The sequence below is a fragment of the Nannospalax galili genome, unplaced genomic scaffold (genome assembly GCF_000622305.1).
Source record: "Nannospalax galili isolate Female #2095 unplaced genomic scaffold, S.galili_v1.0 scaffold78, whole genome shotgun sequence".
NCBI classification, from domain to species: domain Eukaryota; kingdom Metazoa; phylum Chordata; class Mammalia; order Rodentia; family Spalacidae; genus Nannospalax; species Nannospalax galili.
This window is the reverse complement of record NW_008343387.1, coordinates 5,443,168-5,465,359: the sequence shown is the minus strand read 5'-3', so window position 1 is coordinate 5,465,359 and position 22,192 is coordinate 5,443,168. Positions and strand designations below refer to the sequence as shown.

At 40.6% G+C, this 22,192-nt stretch overlaps 1 protein-coding gene across 2 annotated transcripts in view; it reads left to right on the top strand.

Moving 5' to 3' along the window:
• Positions 1 to 257: 257 nt before the first annotated feature.
• Positions 258 to 22,192, top strand: part of Faxc (failed axon connections homolog, metaxin like GST domain containing) — a 78,835-nt gene continuing 56,900 nt past the window's right edge. Inside the window, exons 1-3 of one of the 2 annotated variants that reach the window (XM_008839618.3) lie at positions 258 to 402; positions 839 to 960; positions 7,041 to 7,176. In XM_008839618.3, the coding sequence (XP_008837840.1) occupies positions 854 to 960; positions 7,041 to 7,176 (243 nt within the window). In that variant the 5' untranslated portion in view covers positions 258 to 402; positions 839 to 853. Of the gene's footprint in view, positions 403 to 428; positions 961 to 7,040; positions 7,177 to 22,192 lie in introns of those variants that run through there. The other variant, XM_008839617.2, reaches the window with a different exon arrangement.

The following is a 22,192-nucleotide window of genomic DNA, read 5'->3' as shown; positions in this document are numbered from 1 at the left end:
TTTCTCACCCTGAGTACTGATATTTGTCAAACCAGACTTCCCTACCTAAACACCTTGCCCAGACCTAGTATTTCTAACGCCCTGCCCGTTTTAAGTCCTGCAGATATCTCTTTGCTGATGGCTAGCCACTCCCAGTCCCGATCCATGTTAATCTAGGCCCTGGTCACCCCCCGGGGCGGTGTTTCCTGCTCGCTGCAGGTGAGTCCCACGCCCGCGGCTCCGGGGTGAGGCGGGGACCTGTGGGGACGGAGGGGGACCATCCTCAGCGTCCTTAGCGGCCCTGGGCTCGCACGGAGCGGCTTCCGGGCGTGCCTCCCGGCGCCCCGGCACACTGGGGCCCTGCAGCTACTGCCCAGCTGCGCGGCGAAAACACCGAGATGCGGGGCGGGGGCAGGGCGCCGGGTAGGTGACTTTCTCCCGCCTCTGTTCCCGGCCCGGGGGAGCAATGACATCACGCGGCCTTCTGCAAGCTCCGACACAAAGAGCGGCTGGGAGAGGCCTCGGCCAGGGAGGCCGGTGGCAGCCGCTGTGTCTCCGGGCCCCCCGGCTCGGGCTCCACCAGTGGGCTCGCCTGCTGGCCTGCGCCCTGCCATCGCCGACGCCGCCCCGGGAGCGCAGCTGAGCCCGCCCGGCCGCCGGCCCCTTCCCTGCGGGCGCAGGCCCTGGGAGGGGCGCCGGGAGCCTGCCGCGCAGCATGCACTGGGGGGTTGGCTTTGCCTCTTCTAGGCCGTGCGTGGTGGATCTGAGCTGGAACCAGAGCATCTCCTTCTTCAGCTGGTGGGCCGGGTCGGAGGAGCCCTTCTCCTTTTATGGGGATATCATCGCTTTCCCTTTGCAGGATTACGGTGGGATCATGGCAGGGCTGGGCTCTGATCCCTGGTGGAAGAAAACCCTTTATTTGACCGGGGGAGCTTTGCTGGCCGCGGCTGCGTATCTGCTGCACGAACTCTTGGTCATTAGGTGAGCTGAAGAGAGGGTCCCGTGTGCGGGCGCCCACAGAGGCACTTGGCCGAACGGCCAGCGTGAAGGGAGGGTGGGGGGAGTCCAGTGCTAGCCCCTTGGTCATGCCGCCCTACTGTCCAAGCGTTCACCCGAGATCTTTCCCCAAAGTCGTTTCATGGTCACCTGGCTACATGTGAGGGACCATTTAGAGGTAATGGAAGAATTAAATTGGGAGGGGAAGACATTTGTCTTCCAGCTTTTCGAAGCTAAAAGCAAAGTGCTCTAATTCCCTAGTGATATGGAGCAAAATAGTCTGTTAAAGATAAGCCCATGGTAAGATCCTAATTGCAATGAATGCTTTTGCAACAGTAGAATTCAGCCTTGTAGAGATACACCTTTGTAAATGCCTATTGGTTTGTCGATAATAATGCTGAAATACTAACTACTAACCTCGTCTTTTACTTAAAATGTTAGTTCTCCCCACTCCTCCATAAATGTCAACATCTTTAGGAGGCTGCATTTGCAAAAGCTGGGAAACCACCATTCTCAAAGATGCATGGTTATATACAGCGTGCAATTTTGATGCAGCCTAAACCTGCTTATCTGCTTATCTGGCATGGAACTGTAAGCTCTGTCTTGAGGCTTAAATGCCTTTGTGTGACCAGTAGGCTGTGGGAAGGCAACCTTAGCACATGGAGTCTTCCAGAGCTGCACACAGTTAGTGGCCTGCTGCAGAATGTTTACAGGATTCCAATAAATGGAGACACTTCCCCCACCCCTGTTGGTACAGTTAGTACCATAGTAGATCTTTATTGGAATACAGTGATACCACAGGGTGCTGACACAGTCTTTAGCTAGTTGACCATCAATTTATGGTTAATATTTCCATGCACTGGGGCGGGAGTCACTGGAAGATTGCTAGAAGCAGGGCAGTGTTCAGCAGCCCAGAATCTCCCTCTTGGCCTGGATTTTTTGAAGAGGCAGAAATGTGTTCACACCCCTTTTTTTTCCAGGGAAGACATTGTGCTAGAGGTCATAATGAAGATGGTGACCGACCTTTAATGGGCTTGCAGGAATTCAAGGAGGGCACTGTGACAGCTGTATATTGACTGTTTCTTATGTCTGAGAGGGCGAGAAAACATTTAGGTCTGGGAAAATGTCATATTATTTAGCTGCAGTGGAAGACTGAGAAGTTTAAGATCTTTATTTTAATTCTTTTTTATTAATTCTTTTTTATTTTATAAATTCTTTGACTTAGCTCAGTGCCCTGAATCTAGTTGAATTAAAACCCAAAGTTTTAATGTGAATTATCTCCTGAGCTTATTCTCTGTTTGTGCTAGTTTTAAAACTCTATTTCAAGTCAAGTTTCAGTCCATTTAAAGAACTCACACATTTGTGTAGTATTTTAAACAGTAGCCAGTTGTTCCTCAGTTGTAGTCCAGCCCAGTGCCTGTGAGGACACTACACCATGTGACTTCCAGTTTGTAGATGGAAAGTGTAGGCTTCATAGGGCTAAGACCAAAACATGGCTTAGATGACCTTGCAGAAATAGTGGGGCCCTGACTGGAACAAACCATACCCTGGAAGGTAGGGACCCTGGATACTATTGAGCCCTTTCTCTATGGCTAGCTCCTTTCCCGCTTAGGGGATCAGAAGCCCCAGCTCTGGATACTTTCATGGGTTAAGGTGTTGTAAGTCCAATCCCATATTTGTTACCTTTTATTTCTTGACAATTGTTTAGGATAAATTGATATACCCTCTTATAATACAAGTTGAAAAGGGCTGCCCATTTTTGAGCACTAGTAGGATTCTGCATGTGTTGTATTAATCCATAAGGACTCCTAGGAGGTATTCTTCTCCATTTAAATAGATAAGAATAGTGAGGACGTTAAGCAACCTACCCAAGATCACACAGTAAAAAGGAGTAGGACACAGGCTCTGATGTGTGTATGTGTGTCTGCATAGGGAGCCAGCACTGCCTCAAAGTGCCTACTTTGAGTGTTTTGTTGGGGGAAACAGAAATGTGGAGAGTTGGGGCATTTCCTGAGGAAGGCAGGCCTTTGGTCAAGATCCAGCTTCCCAGGGCAGAGAGACGGGGGAGACAGGAGGGTTGAAAACAGGCTTCCAGAGGGTATGAGAGGAAAGACTTCCACTTCAGGTAAAATCTGAATTTCAGTTATCTATGTAGTTTAGGCAAAAAGCAAAACAAAATCTGAAATGTGTGGGATGGAAAATACACTGTAAAGTGACCATACTCTCTGAGTTCATTGACAACTTTAAACTCTTCCCTGCCCTGCTTGGCCTTTCCTCTGCACAGACTTAGCCTCAAACTATGGCTTTGTTTCTGGAGTTGTTTCTCAAAAAAGTTGTCAGGTAAGAGTTATTTAGCAATGGTTATGAGAATAAGAATAACCAAAGAAGACATGTCTGGGATAGCATTTTGGGTTTTTATTTATTTATTTTTTTTGCCTATCATCATGTTTCTAAACTGTTCTTGTCTTAATCCTCTGTTTTCCCGAATGGAGATGGTCTGGCCTCTATATTAAATTAAATCAGACATCTGGAAATTTGTTGCTTGTAAATTGAATGACCAAAGTAATGACTTCATTACCTCTAGCTCATTTGCACATTTGGTTCTCCAGTTCAGCCTGTCCTAGAAAATGTTCTTAGTGAATCAGAATGGACCGTGGGTTCCCATCTAATCTCAACAACTGATTCAGCACCAGTGCACAGAAGCCATGGTCTTCTATGTGTCTATAGTCCCAAGAGTATTCTCCTACTAGACTAGCTAGCTGGGGCTCTGCAAATGTTACTTTATTCAAATCTCATGCTGAGGCCATTTTATAATATAAATTGCACAGGAAGCAACTGATCTGATCCTGTGACCCTAAACTGGTGAGGGATGCCTATGTAACCAGATTGTCTGGTGTAAATTTGATTCTGCCTTTGGCCAACCATGAAGCTTAGATGATAATAAGCTCTTCGTTACTTAGTTTTTTCATCTGTAAAATGGGGCTAATAATAGTAACCTTCCTTATAGAGTTGATTTAATATGTTAACACATGAAATATTTAGGACACTATTGTCATGGAGTGAACAGTCAATAAGGATTAGCCACCACTAGCGAGGATGGGTAAATAGTGTAAATAGTCTGAGTCAGAGTGGGTGTGTCAGTACAGTTAACTGAGATATTACCAGTTTTTTTTTTTCTTCTTAACTTGGGAACTGCAGCTACTACAAACTTGATATTTATTTATTTATTTATTTATTTATTTATTTATTTATTTATTTATTCACTGTCTCACCATGGTAGGCACATACCCCACCACTGAGCTATATCTTCACTTTCTCTCTTTTTGAAAAATTTTTAAATATTTTATTTATTATTTTTATTTTATGTGTATTCGTGTAAGTGCACCTGTGTCATGCATTGCCCGTGGAGGACAGAAGAGGCTGTCAGATCCTCTGGAACTGGAGTTACAGATAGTTGTTAGCTGCCATGTGGGTGCTGGGATTCGAACCTGGATTTTCTTCAAGAACAGTGTTCTTAACCACTGAGCCATCTCTCTAGCCCCTTGAAATTTTTTTGAAGACAGGATTTAGCTGAGTTGACCAGGCTGGCCTTGAATTTGCAATTCTGTTGCCTCAGCCTCCTGAACAGCTGGGATTTGCCACCAGGCCTGACTTTACAGACTTGAACTTTTGTTTTGTTTTTTTCTTTTTGTTTTTGTTTTTTGAGACATAGTCTCCATGTAGCCCCAGCTGGCCTAGGACTTTGTAGAACAGGCTGGCCTTGACTTCACAGAGATCCACCTGCCTCTGCCACCCGAGTGCTGGGATTAAAGGCAAGTGTCACCACGTCTGGGTACAGATTTGATCTGAAATTGGTATTCATTGGCCAAGTTATTTAACTTTCAGAGCTTCAAATTTCCTTATCTACTATAAACTATAAGTATAATCCCATCCAAATTTAAACTCACAATGCCTACTTTATGTTGTTATCAGAATGAAGTAGATTAATGTGTGGGATGCATATAAAGCTGCTGGTACATACTGGCACATGACCAGCATCCACTCTTGCTATGAGGAGGCCTAAATTAACCTTAGAATTAGATTGTTCTGGCCAGTGGGGCAGAAGATTTAATATTTACCACTTCTCTTTTCAGTTCTTATCTTTTTCCTTCACTAATTTATGTGAAAACCCCACTTTGTCATGTGAATTATTTTACTGGTCAGGATCAGTTGTGAAGTGTAGTTTGTGCTGGCTGTCTAGAAATGACTCCTGGATTTTAATATCTTTCATCTAAAAGAAAATCTTTGTCTTTAATCTTTTTAAAAACTTTTATTCTTTTGGCTTGTAATTTCAGAAGGATTCATTCTGAGCGCTTTAAATTCACTAGACCCTCAGTTGTAAAATTCAAGAGAAATTGTTTTACAAAGTGTGGTGCTGAGGCTAGTGAGCATCCATGTGATGATGCTGAGAAGCTGTTTCCATTGGGGTAGAAGTAGGTATAGAATTAAGCTGGGGTCCATAGAGGGAAGCAGAAACTTAGGGAGGGCCAAATTAGGGGGTGGAGTTTACCTGACTGAAAAATGCTAGCTACTAGAAAAGATAGAAATTATAATAGGTTTCTGGTTATGTATGAGCCAGGCTGTGTGAAATGGGAGATATTGTAGCGTAAGTGGACAAGGCCATGTCTTTTTAGATAACAGTAAATTCCTCTGCTCCTTTTTTTTTTTTTTAAATGAATGACTGCTCACTAACTGAGCTTATTTTCTTATTTAGTCCTTGTGATTATCAGTACAGAATCAGCACTACCTTCATTCTTCAGGTGAAGGGAGGTGAAATGATCTGGAATGAGATGGTCATTAGGAAGCAGAATTTGTATTTAACTCAAGGTGACTAGACTTTGAATCCAGCATTTATTATATTAATGGTGACTAATGACCTAAAAAACTGGCCAAAGGAGAAGGTAGATGTATGGCTTAAACAGCAGGAAGGAAAGAAATGAATTTACTAAACTATATATGGAGTGACAAAAGTTGGCATGCTGTGAAAGCATGAGAGTAAGGAGAAAGACGGAAAAGAGAGAGAGGGACACACACACACATAAATGGTGGGGGGGAGAGAGAGAGAGAGAGAGAGAGAGAGAGAGAGAGAGAGAGAGGAGTCAGGTTCCATAGCACCACAGGTCAAAGACCTGGTGAGGGCATAGGCAGCTTAGAAAAAGAATATGAATATTTAGTCTCAGATTCCCTATAGATGTGAGTTATGGCACAACAGACCTGTACTGTTATTTACTAGGCTTACTGATAGGAGACTGTTTTATAGTATTGTCTAATGGCCAGGAACATAGGCACAACTGCCTTATTCAGTGCAGGTTCTACTGTTTACTAGCAAGGTGACTTTGGCCAAGATAATCTTCTGTGCCCCAGCATTCTCTGTGAACCAGGCAGGCTGTAAACTTGTGATCATCCACATCAGCCTCCCAAGTACCTGGAATTACAGGCCTGTACAACCAAGATTACCACCTAAAATTCTCATCCATAAAATACGTATAGTAACAGGTAGAGCATGATGGTTTATGCCTTTAATCATAGATCTCAGGAAGTAGAGGCAGGCAGATCTCAGTGAAATCCAAGGCCAGCCTTGTCTACATAGTGAGTTCCAGGCTAGCTGGGGCTACAGGGAGATCCTTTCTCAAAGAAAAATGTAAAATAATACTATCTACTTCATAATGTTATGAAGATTAAATGAGATAATACCTGTGAAACCTGTGGAATCAGGTGGGACACATAATAACCATAATATGCCTGCTTCTGAAAATATTCTACTTACTCATGTGTTCCAAATAACTGAGGCAGGTTGATTTGTAGTTACTTCCTTGGGCCACTGGGTTTTAGTCGTATCAGAGTTTGTAAGGTCCTCCTGCATTTTGACTATACTTCCATTCTCTTAAGCACTGGTTGAGCTAAGCCCTGCCACACACACCTCTGCTTGTTCATAGAAGACTACAACCCTGAAGGGTCCTCTCAAGAACTAAGGCAAGAACATATAATATGCACATTGTTCTTTATTTCTGGTTTGGTTTTAACAGGAAACAGCAAGAGCTTGACTCCAAAGATGCTATTATTCTGCATCAGTTTGCAAGACCTAACAATGGTGTCCCCAGTTTATCTCCTTTCTGTTTGAAAATGGAAACGTATTTAAGGATGGCTGACTTACCCTATCAGGTACTTGTTTGCAAGTATGCTTTATTCTTATGACAGATGTCAATATCAGTTAGAGGGGGCAGTAGTTAATGTCATACGGGTGGATGTCAGGGGAGGTGGGTTGTGAAAGTAGAAATGCTTCTTAAGAGAGAGATACTTGATTCCAGGGTCTTTTGATTTCTTTTGACATCAATCTTTAAGGATTCAGAACTATGATATTTCTCTGAATATATAATATTCTTTGGGGGTTTGGATAGGCCCACAGGGCAGCTGGTATATAATAAAGGTCACAGTACCGGATGGGATTTTCCTTTTAGATTTTTTTCATTTATCTATGGCATCATATTTTGTTTTCTGTGAATGTGGGGTTGAGGGCACAATGGGAACCAGGTAGATATTTGAAATACAACAAAACAAAAAATGATTGGCACTATGGGGAATTGAAGCTAGGGTGCTTGTGTGCTAGGCAAGGGCTCTACCACTGAGCTCCAGCTCCAGCCTTTGAATAGACTTTGAGCTTTTCCATGTTTTGCTGAAGTGAATTTCAGGGATTTACTTGTTCATTTCAGTATTAAAGAAGCAATTAAAGAAAAAAGAAGGATAAAGAGAGGGCTGGAGAGACAGTTCAACAGTTAAGAATGCTTGTTGCTCTTGCAGAAGCTCTGGGTTCTGTTCCCAGCATCCACATCAGACAGTTAACTCCTGTTCCAGGGGATCTAACACCATCTGGCCTCCATGGGCACCTACACTCATGTGATGCACATAAACTCACACAGGTGCACACACATACACATAAATAAAAATACAAAAGAAGAAGAGAAAAAAGAAGCATATATACATACATACACATAAAAATAAGTGATTTACAAGTATTTTTACCCAATTAAAAAAGGAATATGTCAAAAATATTAATTGTAATTAATTACTGTGGTTTAGAATATGGGTAACTCACGTTATAGTCTTTTTTGTTGTTCTTTTGGTCTTTTTGAGACAAGATCTCCCTGGAACTCACTATGTAGACCAGGCTGGCCTTGAACTCACAGAGATGTGCCTGCCTCTGCCTCCTGAGTGCTGGGATTAGAGGTATGCACCACCACAACTGGCCTCCGTAGTTTTTTTTTTTAATTTGCAAATTTTCTCCGAAGTAAAAAATGGAAATAAATATTATTTTTAAAACATAAACAAAAGAACATATTTGAAGATATACATTTCCCTCTGACTAACGTTTGAACCACATCTAAAAATGACATGTTGTGTTTTCATTGTCAATATTCAATATAGTTTAAAATTTTTTCTTTGTATTTTCCTTTTTAATCAGGTTCTAGCTCTATGGAATTTTGTTTGGGTTTCTATAATTGATTTTTATTTTATGGTCAGAGAAAATAGTCTCTTGTGTCCTGATTCTTGGAATTTACTGAGACTTTAGCATAATGTGCGGTTATTTTTTTTTATATGATAAAAAAATATGGGATAGAGCTTTTAATGTATTTATTCACTTGAACATGTTTAATGTATTATTTTAGACCTCCTATATTTCTAGTTTTTAAAAAATGGTTTGGTAGTGTCTGAAAGATGTAAAACATTTAAGTATATTTGTTGATGGTCCTATTTTTGCTGTCCTATTAGCTCTGACTTTATATGAGAGTATTTATATATTTAAGGTTATATACTTTTATAGATTACTTTTTTTACTCTTTTGTTTAATTTTCCAAACATAGTGCAATCCTTTTCCTTTATGATTTTTTAAAATTTGAATTTCATTTGTCAGATAGTGAGATGGATTCTTCATCTTTCTTCTGGTTCCTATTTGTTTGAGATAACTTTCTCTATTCTCTTTCTCCATCTTTTGGTATATTAGTGTCCTTGTTTGCTTTCGCTGCTGTGATAAACACCAGGACTAAAAGCAACTTGAGGAGAAAGGGGTTTATTTACACTTCCAGATCACAATCCATCATTGAGGGAAGTCAGGCTCAGAACTCTTTTATCTGAGATCTTATGTATCTTTAGTGATAATAAGACCAATACATGTTAATATAAATAGCACATTTTCTTTCTTTCTCTTTCTTTCTTTCTTTCTTTCTTTCTTTCTTTCTTTCTTTCTTTCTTTCTTTCTTTCTTTCTTCTTTCTTTTCTTTCTTCTTTTTTTTTTAGTCCTGGTGTTTTGAGATGGAGGCCTTGCTTTGTTGGCCAGGCTAGACTGGAAGCTGTGATCCTTCAGCCTCAGCTGCAAATGCAGTCATGCACCACTGTGCCCAGCTCATATTTTACTTTAAAACTCCATCAAAATAATTCATGTCTTGAAAACATAGATAAAATGCAATGAAGAATTTTTTTCTTAAATTTCAAGGTCCAGTTGACAAATTTAACTGGCAAAACACTAACCAATGTCATAGCATTTAGAACTGAATGGTGTATGGCTTAACCCTGCAATATATGACTTTCACAGAATTATCTACAGTTTAGAATTAGTCAATTCTGTGTCTACTTAACAAACGTGTTACTTGATCATGACCATTCTGAGGCCCTTATTAGTTCGACCTAGGGAGAACTGATAGGTTTTTAAATGGATAGATGTCTGAGTAGCTCCCTATCGTCCCTTGATGTGTCAAAAAACTTTGTTGTATCAAAAATACAACTGTCGGTGTAATAAGTGACCCCTGCGACCTGGTACTTGCCTGGAACTCTTTCCAAGTACTGCTACCCCTGGGAGCGTCAGTGAGCTGTCTGCGGGGTGGGGTGCAGAACTCTGGCTGTACCTGTTTTCTTCCTGAATCGATGGGCAACATTTCCTAAGTCTTACTGAGCCTTTCCTCTTTGAGCCAGAAAGAGACAGTCACTCTGCTCAAACCGACATGCTATGCGCATTAATGTCATTAATGCTGTCAATTAACAGCAAATGGGCTTCGGAACCCAGAAGGCTGTGTGGACCGCAGGAGGGAGCCCTATGTGGGGCCGGGGCTCAGTCCCAGACATCCAGCAGTGCAGTTCACTTAGGATGGTCAGGGATATTTTGAACACAAACTGCCTTCCCCTTCGGCTCTAGTAGTTTAACTAACTTCAAACAGACATGCTCCACTGAGCCCTGTGCCTGGGTATGCCATTCTCACCAGGAACTTTTTAAAACACAGATCCCCAAACAGTAACTAACAGGGCATAGACGCTCCGACCGCTGGCTGGCATGCTGTGGATCTTGCTGTTTGTTTGCTCATTCTTTCTTTCTTTCTTTCTTTCTTTCTTTCTTCTTTCTTTTCTTTCTTCTTTTTTTTTTGAGACTGTGTATGTATAGCCCCAGCTGGCCTGAAACTTAGTATGTAGACAAGGCTGGACTTGAACTCACAGAGATCTGCCTGTCTCTGCCTCTCGAGAGCTGGAATTAAAGGTGTGTGCCACCACATCCTGCCCTAAATAGCACATTTTAAAAGAACAATAAATTTTAAAAATAAAAACATTTAGTAAAAACAGTAACTTAAAAAAAATTGTTGTAAATTTATTTCATTTGTAGCCTATTAGATAAATGTTAGATTCTTATATCTGCTTTTACATTCAATATTTTTTTCGGTTAATGTCCAAAGTCCGAAGAAAATCTGATCTCATAAAGATGGGTTGTTCAGAAGCAGAGGAATTTGGTTTGGGTTTTTGTTTGTTTATTTTAATTTGTTTTTTTCATTTTTAGTTGTTTGGTTGGTTGTGATTATAATAGTTTTTTACACGAGTGTCATTATACTTTGTCTAATTCATACCCCTCCTGCACTGCCTTCCTCTGTCCCCCACACCCTGCTCACTCTCTTGCTGGTCCAATTTTTTACCACAAATATTCTCCTCCCTGCACTTCTATGCCACGTGTATTCCGTTACCCTGTCTTTCTCTTTTCCCTGACACTTAAGAGGGCTCGTCCCTTCTCGTGGCCCTCTTTTTAGTTTTATGACATATGTACACACACACACACACACACACACACACACACACACACACATTTAAATCTAGGTTTGCACGTGAGAGAAAATGTGATATTTGTCTTTCTGAGTCTGGCTTATTTCACTTACCATAAATCTGTCCAGTTCAGTCTATTTTGCTGTAACTGGCATAAGTTAATTCTTCTTTATGACTGAATAAAACTCCATTGTATGCATATACTACACTTTCTTTATTCATTCATATGTTGTCTGACACCTAGGCTGATTCTGTAACTTGGTTATGGGAAAAGTGCTGCAGTAAATAAAATGTACAGCTGTCTCTGTGGCATATTGATTTATAGTTCTTCAGTTATATACCCAGAAGTGGTGTAGCTGGATCATAGGGTAGCTCTAGTTTTAGTTTTTCAAGAAACCTTCATCCTGCAGAGTGGCTATACCAGTTTACATTCACACCAGCAATGAACAAGTGTTCTTCATAGTCTGCATCCTCACCAGAATTTGTTGTTATTTGTTTTCTTTATGAGAGCTACTCTGACTGGAGTGAGCTGGACTATGTGATTTTTCTTTTATTCTGTGGAGCTAATGATCAATATTCTTAAAATATTTCCTTCGATACTTGCTTCTTTCCCTTCTTCCTGTTTCTCTTGTCTATCAGCATCTCTGCTTTTATTCCCTATTTTTCTGTGCTGTCCTGTAATTCTCTCTTCTTTTGGGGAACTTTCCTCTCTTCAAGCTCCCAGTGCACTGTCCTGTTCTGTTCTTACAACATTGTGCTTTTTAGTCCATCTGCTGTGTTCTTTTTTTTTTTCCCAGAGTCTCCCTGTGTAACCCAGGCTAGCCTTTCCTCTTGTTTTCACTTCCCAAGTGAATGATTACAGGTGTTGTGTTACCATGCGTGGCCAACTAGCGACTAAAATTTGACTTTTAGCTTTTTAAAAATATTTTTCCTGTATAAAAATATTTCTTCAGTTTTTCTAATTTTTTACTTATCTGTTGGAGGATATTTATTATGCTAACTAAAAGTGATCTGCCCCAGCGCTTCTCCTTTGTGCCACATGTATTCAGTGTGCTTGCTTCCCTTTTTTTGTTTGTTTGTTTTCAGAGCTCCTTTTATCCGGGATGCCAGATCCCCTTCCTGGAATTTTGTTTTGATTTCAGAGCTCCTTTTATCAGGGAATTTGTCCCTTCCTGGAATTTGTGCTGCAAGGGCTAAGGCCCAGATTATGGTTTATGTGCCCTCACAGAGTTTAAGAAAGGGAAGGAAGGAGCTTCAGGAAGATGGTGGTGAAGTGCTTGCTATACAAGCATGAGGACATGAGTTTGGATCCTAGCACCCACATTAAAAGGCTAAGCATGGTGATCCATGCTTGTAATACCAGCACTGGGGACGTGGGTCCGTGTACTTTACTGGCCAGGCAGCCTAGCTAAATTACTGAGCTCCAGATTCAATGAATAATCCTGTCTCAAGAAAAAAGGTAGGAAACCATTGTGGAAGATGCTTAATGTCTACCTCTGGCCTCCACACATATGCACACACACATGAACACATATATATACATATGCACACATGTACACACAAACACATACCCACATATATACACACACACATACACATACATTAACTAAAAAGGGAAAGAGGGGGGAACTCTGGCATCCCTAAAACACTGTGGTCATTTTCAGTGTTCTCTCTGCTGTAAATGGCTCCCACTGGTCTGAGGTTTCCCCTTAGGCCCTCACACAGTGGCGGCATTGGGAGGAGGTGGTTTCCTTGGGTTGTAGTTGGCCAACAGGGAGCCTGCCCCCCCCCATGAAAAAATCAGCCCTCCAGCCCTTTGTTTTCTGAGTTTAATGCAGAGGAGGGCATGGGGCTGCCAATGACTCTTCTGAGTCAGTGCTGGCGCAGTGCTAGTAAGTGCTCTGACGGGGTCCTCTGGGAATTCAGTGCAGCAGAACAGCCTTGAATATGGACTTTGGATGGGGGACCACGGATGACACGGGATATTAGGGAATAGAAAAGGATTCTTTATTTCTTAGAACTGGAATGCAAGGTGTCAGTCTGGAGAGAGAAGCTATCAGTCCAGGATTACTAAGTCAGACAAGGAGAAGAAAGCAGTAAGAGCAGACAAGGCTTGAATCATCTATCTAAACATACTGAATCAGATCTGAAAAGTAACTGGCTTGGTGCTGGCAGTCAGCACTGGAAGGTGTGTGTCACTGAGGAACCTAAATTGAAGTAAGAGATTGCCACTTCATCACCACTGTGATCAGCTGTCATCTACATAGTCAGGATGGAGCAGGGGCAGTAAGGGTCCGGAGCATTCATGCACTGTCATGAGTGACTGCTTTCAAGACCCCTTCCTCAGTGAGGTTCCTGCTGTTTGCTTGGCTGCAGTAGCTGCCAGGCTGTTCTGCCTTTCAGGTCATCACTCAGAGACTGCTGTAGCAAGCACTCTGCTGTCTTGTTGGAATTGCAACTTTAGAAGGTGTAGTGGAGCAGCAGGACAAATGCCTGCTGGGAAGTCTGTGGTCATTGACAGAGACCTTTGAGAAGGGTATGCTTACCTTTCCAAAATTACTATTCCCTATTAAATGCATATTCAATAAAATAATCACATAAAGGTGTTTTCTTCTGTGTAGTTTCTATGGAATGTAAACAGAGACTGTTCATAGGCTACAGAGCCCAAGTGAAAGGAAATGGTTCTATAGCATGGATGGGGATTTGCTGCACCCCAGGGTTCCCTGAGCACTGTTTGCAGGCAGTGAGGGTCTGTGTAGAAGTGCTGGGAGAACCTGTCAGTGGGTTGATCAGTACAGAGGTGTTTGGTCATGAGCTAATGAGCTCCACCCTCTGCTTTTCACTGTGACATTTAAAAATATTAAAATGTCATGTCTCTAAGACCATAACTTTGTATTTGAAGCTTCTTACTTTTTAAAAATCATTATTTTATTTTATGTGTATGCGTGTATTGCCTACATGTAGGTAAGTGCACCCGCATCGTGCAGTATCCACGGAGGTCAGAAGAGGCTGTCAGATCCCCTGGGACTGGAGTTACTGACAGTTGTTAGCTGTCATGTGTGTGCTGGGATTCGAACCCAGGTCAAGAACAACCAGTGTTCTTAACTGTTGAGCCATCTCTCCAGCCCCTTGAAGCTTCTTACTTTTTAAAATCTAAATAGAATGGGAAGGAATATTTGATGAACATTGGGAAATTTTAAGTGTTCAGCCCAATGTATTGGAGATTTAAAAAATCAATTATAAACCTTTAATTTTGTAATAATTCGAGATTCAGAAGAAGTTATAAAAATGTACAAGGAGATATGGTTCATGAGAAAAGAACAAGGGCTGGAGTGTAACTCAGTGGTATAGTGCTTGCTTAGGAAGATTCTGAGTTCCACCACTAACACCGGAAAGGATGGGGGAGGAGAGAAAGAGAGAGAGAATTTTACTATTTTCCTGATTACATAAAGACAGCATGTTTCTGGTCTTTTTAAAACAATACAAAAATGTTTAAGTCTGGATGTGCTTCTAATCTCATCATTTGGGAGATGGAGGCGGTGGGTCTCTGTGAGTTCCAGGCCAATGTGGTCTGCATATGGCATTCTAGGCCAGAGCTACATAGTAAGACCCTGTCTCAAAAACCCAAACCAAAGCTGGGTGAGGTCACACACCTTCAATTTCAACACTCAGGAAGCAGAGGCAGGGACAGGCTGATCTCTGTGAGTTCCAGGCCAGCCAGGGCTGCATAGTGAGACCCTGCCTCAAAAACAAAAACAAGACAGGCGTGGTGGTACCCACTTTTAATACCCACACTTGGAAGGCAGAGGTGACTATGAGATTGAGGCCAGCCTGGTCCCCACAGTGAGTTCTAGGCCAGCTGTAGCTACAGGAAGACCCTGTCTCAAAAAGACCCAAAAAAGTAAAAAAACAAAACAAACAAACAAACCCATAAACAGAACAACTCCTCAAATAAAGAAAAACAAAACTAAATTTAAGTGGTAAGTAAAAATCACCTGACTTCCTACTAATTAGAGATTTAATAGCTGATATTTTTGACTATTTTTCCATGCATTTCTTTAGACATACATAAACGTTTGTTATAACTGACTATATTAAAGCATATTTCTTTTTTTTAAAGAGCACTGATTTATTTTATTTTATTTTTTAAATATTTTATGTATTGTTTTATGTGTATGAATGTATTGCCTGCACGTATATGAGTACACCCGTGTTGTGCAGTGCCGCAGAGGTCAGAAGAGGGTTTCGGATTCCCGTGGAACTGGAGTTAAGGACGGTTCGTAGCCATCATGTGGGTGCTGGGAATCGAACCTGGGTCCTCTGCAAGAGCAGTCAGTGCTCTTAACCGCTGAGTCATCTCTCCAGGCCCCAAAGCAAATATCACAAAATTATTACCTTTCAATAAGTAAAAGAAGGGCACTCCTCGGGAACCTCCCACCCCGGGAGTTTCTCTTCGGTGCTTACCGTTCACTGCTGATTCATTTTTTTGCGAATCTTGTCTTCCCCCATCTTTTTGGCTTTAATTTTCCCTCATCTATGGACAAGTTATTTAAATGAATAGATGAATGAGTACCTTGAGTCTTCCCATGGTTTATTGATTGTATGGCCTCCTTAGCTTCAGTTTTCTTTATATATACATTTATAAGCATTATTTATTTATTTTTATTTTATTGTGTTTTGTCTGCATGTGTCATGTGCCCGTTTTATGCAATGCCCACAGAGGCCAGAAGAGGGCATCAGATCACCTGGAAGCAGAGTTACAGATAGTTGTTAGCCACCATTTGGATACTAAGAACAGAACTTGGGGCCTCTGCTAGAGCAGCCAATGCTCTTACCACTGAGCCACCTCTCCAGCCCCTACGCATGTTTTGATACATTATTTGAAAGTACCATGCAGAAATTGTGACACTTGAATTCTTTATTGTGTATCTTACCCAAAAAAGAACACTTTTTTTTCCAAAATTACCATACACAGTATATGTATGAACTTTCCTCAATGTGTTATAATTTACAAAAGGTAGTCAAATTATTTCAAATTAGCCTGTGGAAGTTTCATGATAGTTCTGGGGCGCAATAAAAATTCACTGCATTACATGATGGATAGAAGTTGAATTGAAATTTAGTGGCCAGTGGAGCAAATCAGAGCCTGGCCAAGACTTTGAAATCCCTCTTAGGTCCTAAAGTTCATCATCTCAAAATGGCGATGATGATGGTGGTGGTGTTAATACATGAGATGAAGACATCCTGTCAAACACATTTTCTCAATATGTTATTATTCCTGTTCTATAGATAAAGAAATTGAGGTCTAGGGAGGATTATGGGAGACACAGAGAAGTCCAAGGACAAACAGTGCATAAATGATGGGAGCATATTTTACATCCAAAGACTTTGGCTTACACTGCTGTGCTAATGTAGTGACATATAGCTGCATCACCTGGGACAGACTTGTATGGGGCCCCATCAGACTGGAAAGACTACTTTCTTTTTAAAATGTTTTTATTTATTTATTTATTTATTTATTTATTTATTTATTTATTTATTTATTATTTAATGTGTATGAGTGTTATGCTTGCCTGTGTGTAAGTGCACCCATGTTGTGCAGTACCCATGGAGGACAGAAGAGGGTGTCGAATGCCCTGGAACTGGAGTTACGGATAGTTGTTGGCCATCATGTGGGTGCTAGGATTGGATAGTTGTTGGCCATCATGTGGGTGCTAGGATTCGAATAGCCAGTGCTCTTAACTGTTGAATCACCTCTCCAGCCCTGGAAAGATTACTTTCCAAAAGTACCCCTGGAGGGCTAATCAAACTAATAACAACAGAGTAGGAGTCCTTCAGTGTATTTAAAGAGAAGTTTTAAGCATTTGTATTTTGTCTTATAAGTATTATAATCCCATTCAGAAAAACTGAAATCAAGAAAGAAAAGCTCACCACACACATCCATAATCTTGTCTATTACTTTGGTGCTTGGGGTTTCTTCTCTTTAATTTTTTTTTTTTTTTAACTATCTACTGTTTACTTAGATGTAATTATATCTAAGTAAATTATAATTGCCTCTAAAATGCTGTCTCCTGCTTTTTTTGAGCTGTGAAGCAAAACTATTTCTGATTGTGAAAACATACTAGAGCTTTCACTTCCATAGAGTTGACCACTAATTTTTGTTTTTGTATTTTGATTTTGGAAAGTAGTTCACATAGACATGTACTGGGAACCTAGGGGAGAGCATGGTCTAGAGGCAGATATGTAGACAGTTTTGTTTTGTTTTGTTTTGTTTTTCAGGGGAAAAGAGCATATAGTATTCGGCAGAACCCATAGGAAGGGCAGATAATGGTTTCACCTTGAGGAACTAGTTCATTAACAAAAACAAATCTGACAAGAGTTCTTTAAGACGTTAGGACTTTGCTGAGGATGGGGAGAGGGATTTCTGTAAAAGCTGGAGAGTGTGCAGGGTGATCTGTTTGGGTATGGAAAGTTGAAGTGGGAAACCAGAAAGGCTGGTAACCAGTGATGCTACCAGGTGGGCAGCAGCTGGATGATGTAGGTGTAAGTTGTTGTATGAGGTGAGTTCATGTAAAGCTATGTAAACCATTGTATTTGGGGGGGTGCTGGGCATCAAACCCAGTGCCTTATATATGCCAAGCCAGTGATCTACCACTGAGCTACAGCCTCAGCCTCTTTGTTTTGTTTCATTTCCACGTGTATGTGTTTGTGGTGTGCCTGCATGTGTGTGGGCACATGTGTTTATGCTGGTGCACACACGTGGAGGCCCAAAATTAGTGTCAAGAATCTTCCTTGATAGCTCTTCCACTTTATTTATTGAAGCAAGTTCTCTCAGCCAAACCCAAAGCTTGATGATTTGGCTAGTCTTCCTAGCCGGATTGCTCCAGGATCTTGTCTCCATCTTCCAATGCTGTAATGACAGATGATCCTCCATACCCACTGGCATTTACATGAGTTTTGGGGATGAATTCCAGTCTTCTTGTGTGCATGACAAACACTTTAAGCTGCTGAGACACCTCCGCAACCCGTTTATTTTTTAAGCTTGTGATTTTTTAAATTTGTTTTTATTGAATTTTTGTGTATTTCATACAAAACATCTCAAACATTCTTATTAATATTTATACCCCCTTCCCCACTGGCATCCTCCCATAGCTCCCTCACTGGAGCCCATATTCTTTGTCAAGTCAGTGTCCACAGACGTTCTCCAGTGCAAGTCCATCCACTGAGGTCTTGTCAGCCTATCTAGAGTCCCTTGTTTTAGGAAGATCAGCTCTTCTTCACCTAGCAGCAATAGGTTACCAATATTTCTTCAGATGAGATTGGGATCTGCTGTTAATTTTTCCAGTTCTGTGCTGGGTTTTTGTCTGCCTGAGTTTGCATGGGACCTGTGTATGCTGACACCATTGCCATAGAATTATATTAGCAAGTTCCCATGAGCTTTTAGGACTCTGTTTCCATCTAGTCATGCACCTCCTCTTTGGCTCTTACAATCTTTCCGCCCCATCTTCTGCAATTTCCCTGAGCCTTGGGTGGGTGAAGTTTAATAAAGGAGTCCTGAAAAACAACCAGCATTCAGCAGCCTCTTGATGTCTATGCTTTGTCCATTTGTGACCTTTTGTGTTCTTGGTCCTTTGCTGCATGAGGAAGCTTCATTAATGAGAGCTGAGAGATTCATTAATGTCCCCTTTACTCTTATTTTATGGTCCATGAGCTTTAGGTGTAGAGGTTGCATTGTATATATGTCACTTAGGCCTGGGAAATTCATAGACAATGTCTGTGTGTGACCAGTTTTGGTACTTGGTAATAGTCTCTGACTGGTACAAAATGAGTTTCTTTGATGAGTGGTGACTGGGATATTTGTCTGTAAATATGAAGGATACATATTTTACACATAGTAAGAAATTACATTAGTTTAAGGATGTGACAGTCTTGGGGTTTTCTCTAAGACCTATGACCACTCCAGCCATGAGTATTTGGTTTCCTCCCATTGAGTAGGGTTTTAGTCCAATTAGATAGCTGTTGATTTCCCCAAGATAAAAGTGCCACTACTGTAAATGTACCACGTTTTCATTATCCACTCATCAGCTGAGGGACACTTAGGTGCTTCCATCTCTTACCTCTTGTAATAAGAGCAGCAACAAAAATGGATGTACAAGTATCTCTGCAATAGAATGAGTACTTTGGATATATGCCAAGGAGTGGTATAACTGGGTCAAATGGAAGGTTCATTTGTAGCTTTTTAAGAGTTCTCCACACTGCTTTCCATAGGATTATACGAATTTGCAATCCCACCAGCAGTGGATGAGCACTCCCCTTTCCTCACATTCTCTCCAACATTTGGTATCATTTGTTCTCTTGAACTTAGCCAGTCTGACTTGGGGTAAGATGAAATCTTTAAGTGGTTTTAATTTGCATTTCCCTATTTACTAACAATGTTGAACACCTTTTAAGATATTGCTTAGCTATCTTTATTTCCTTTTTTGAGAACTCTCTGTTCAGATCCTTAGCCCATCTTTTGCTTGGTTTACTTGCTTTCTTGATTCTTTTTTTTGTTGTTGTTTTGTTTTGTTTTTTGAGTTCTTCATATATTCTGGGTATTAAACCTCTGTCAGATGTGTCGCTGGTGATTTTCTCCCAGTCTGTGGGTTTTCTTTTCACTTCCTTGGTTGCTTCTTTTGATGTACAGAAGCTTTTTAGTTTAATGAGGTCCCACTTGTCGAATCTTGACCTCAATTCCTGAGCAATTGATGTCTGCTTTAAAAAGTCCTTTCCTACACCTGTATCTTGTAGATTATTGTCAATGTTTTCTTCTAACCGTGTCAGGGTTTCGGTTTTCACATTGAAGTCTTTAATGCATTTGGAGTTGACTTTTGTGCAAGGTGGAAGGGTCTAGTTTCATTCTTCTACAGGTGGAGATCCAGTTTTGCCAGCAGCATTTGCTGAAGATGCTGTCTTTCCTCCAGTGAGTGGTCTTGGCCCCTTTGTCAAATATCAGGTGGCTGAAATTGCATGTATTCATATTTGGGTCTTCAGTTTGTTCCATTGATCTATTGGTCTATTTCTGTGTCAGTACCATGTTGATTTTATGACTATAGCTCTTTAAATGTAGTTTGAAATCTGGTATAGTACTCCCCTTAGCATTGCTCTTAGTGCTCAAGATTGCTTTGGCTATCCAAGGTCTTTTGTGCTTCTATTTGAATCTTAGGATGGTTTTTTTTCCAATTCTGTGAAGAATGTCATGGAGATGTTGATTGGCATTGCATTGAATCTATAAATGGCTTTTGGTAGGATGATCATTTTCACAATATTAATTCTTCCAATCCATGAGCATGAGAGGTCCCTCCATCTTCTGATGTCTTCCTAAATCTCTTTCTTTAAAGATTTAAAATTTTCATTGTAGTGGTCTTTAATGTCTTTGGTCAGGTTTATTCCAAGATATTTTATTTTTTGAGGCTATTGTGAATGGAAGTGTTTCCGTGTACCTTTTCTCCAATTGCTTGTTATTGGTATATAGAAAGGCTACTGATTTTTGTAGATTAATTTTATAACCTGCCACTTGACTGAAAGTGTTCATCATTTCTAGGAATTTTCTGGTGATATACTATCTATTTTCTTAGATATACTATCATATCATCTGCAAAAAGGGATAATTTGACCTCTTCTTTTCCAATTAGTACTCCTTTAATTTCCTTCTCTTATTGCTCTAGCAAGAGTTTCAAGCACTACATTACAAAGGAGTGGAGATAGTGGACAGCCCTGTCTGGTTCCTGATTTTAATGGGGATGCTTCCATGTTTTCTCTGTTTAGGATGATGTTGGCCTGTGGGTTTGTTATATATGGCTTTAATTATGTTGAAGTATGTTCCCTCCAGTCCAATTCTCTCTAGGACTTTGAACATAAATGCATGTTAAATTTTGTCAAAGGCCTCCTCTGCATCTATTAAGATGACCATGTGGTTCTTGACTGAATCCATTTATATGACTAATGCCATTTATTGACTTACATATATTGAACCACGCCCTGCATCTCTGGAATAAAACTGACTTGATCATGGTGAATGATCTTTTTAATGTATGTCTGTATGTGGTTTGCAAGTATTTTGTTGAGAATTTTCACATCTATGTTCATCAAGGATATGGATCTATAGTTTCCTTTTTGGTTATATCTTTACCTGGCTTTGGTATTAGTAATGCTGACTTCATAGAAGTAATTTGGAGGTTCTCCCTCTGTTTCTATCTTTTTTGAATAAACTAAATAGTATTGGCTGTAGATTTTCTTTAAATGTCTGGTAGAATTCTGCTGTAAATCTGTCTGGTCCTGGGCTTTTTTTAGTCTAGAGGTTTTGTATTACTGTTTCAATTTCCTTATGTGTTACAGGTCTGTTTAAACTGTTGATCTCTTCTTGGTTTAGCTTTGGTGATTCCCATGTATGTTCCTTTTCTTTCTTTCTTTTTTTTTTTGGTCTCTTTGAGACAGGGTTTCTGTGGTGGGGCTGGCCTGGAACTCACTATGTAGACCTGGCTTGCCTTGAACTACCTGGCTGGCCTTGAACTCACAGGCTGCCTTTGCCTCCCAAGTGCTGGGGTTAAAGGTGTGTGCCACCATGCCTGGCTCACATCTGTTTCTTTTAGGTTATAATAGATATAGGTTTTTAAAGGATTCCCTTATGTTCTGGATCTTTTTGTTGTCTGTTGGGATGTTTCCTCTTTCATCTCTGATTTTGTTGATTTGGAGGTGCTCTTTCTTTCTCTTGGTTAAGTGGTCTGTCAGTTTTGTTTATCTTTTCAAAGAAACAGCTCTTGGATTCCTTGATTCTTTGTATTGTTTTCTTTGTTTCTATTTAATTAATTTCTGCTCTGATTTTTGTTATTTCTTCTTGTCTCCTGGGTTTGGGTTTCATTTGTATTTGCCTTTCAAGTGTCTTGAGTTGCAGTGTTAAGCCATTTATTTGTGTTCTTTTTGATTTTTTTAATGTAGGCACTTAGAACCATAACCTTGCCTCTTAGGACTGCTTTTAAAGTGCCCCAGAAGTTTTGTCATGTTGTATTGTCCTTTTCATTTAGTTCCAGGAATACTTTTATTTCTTTCTTAGCTTCTCCTTTGACCC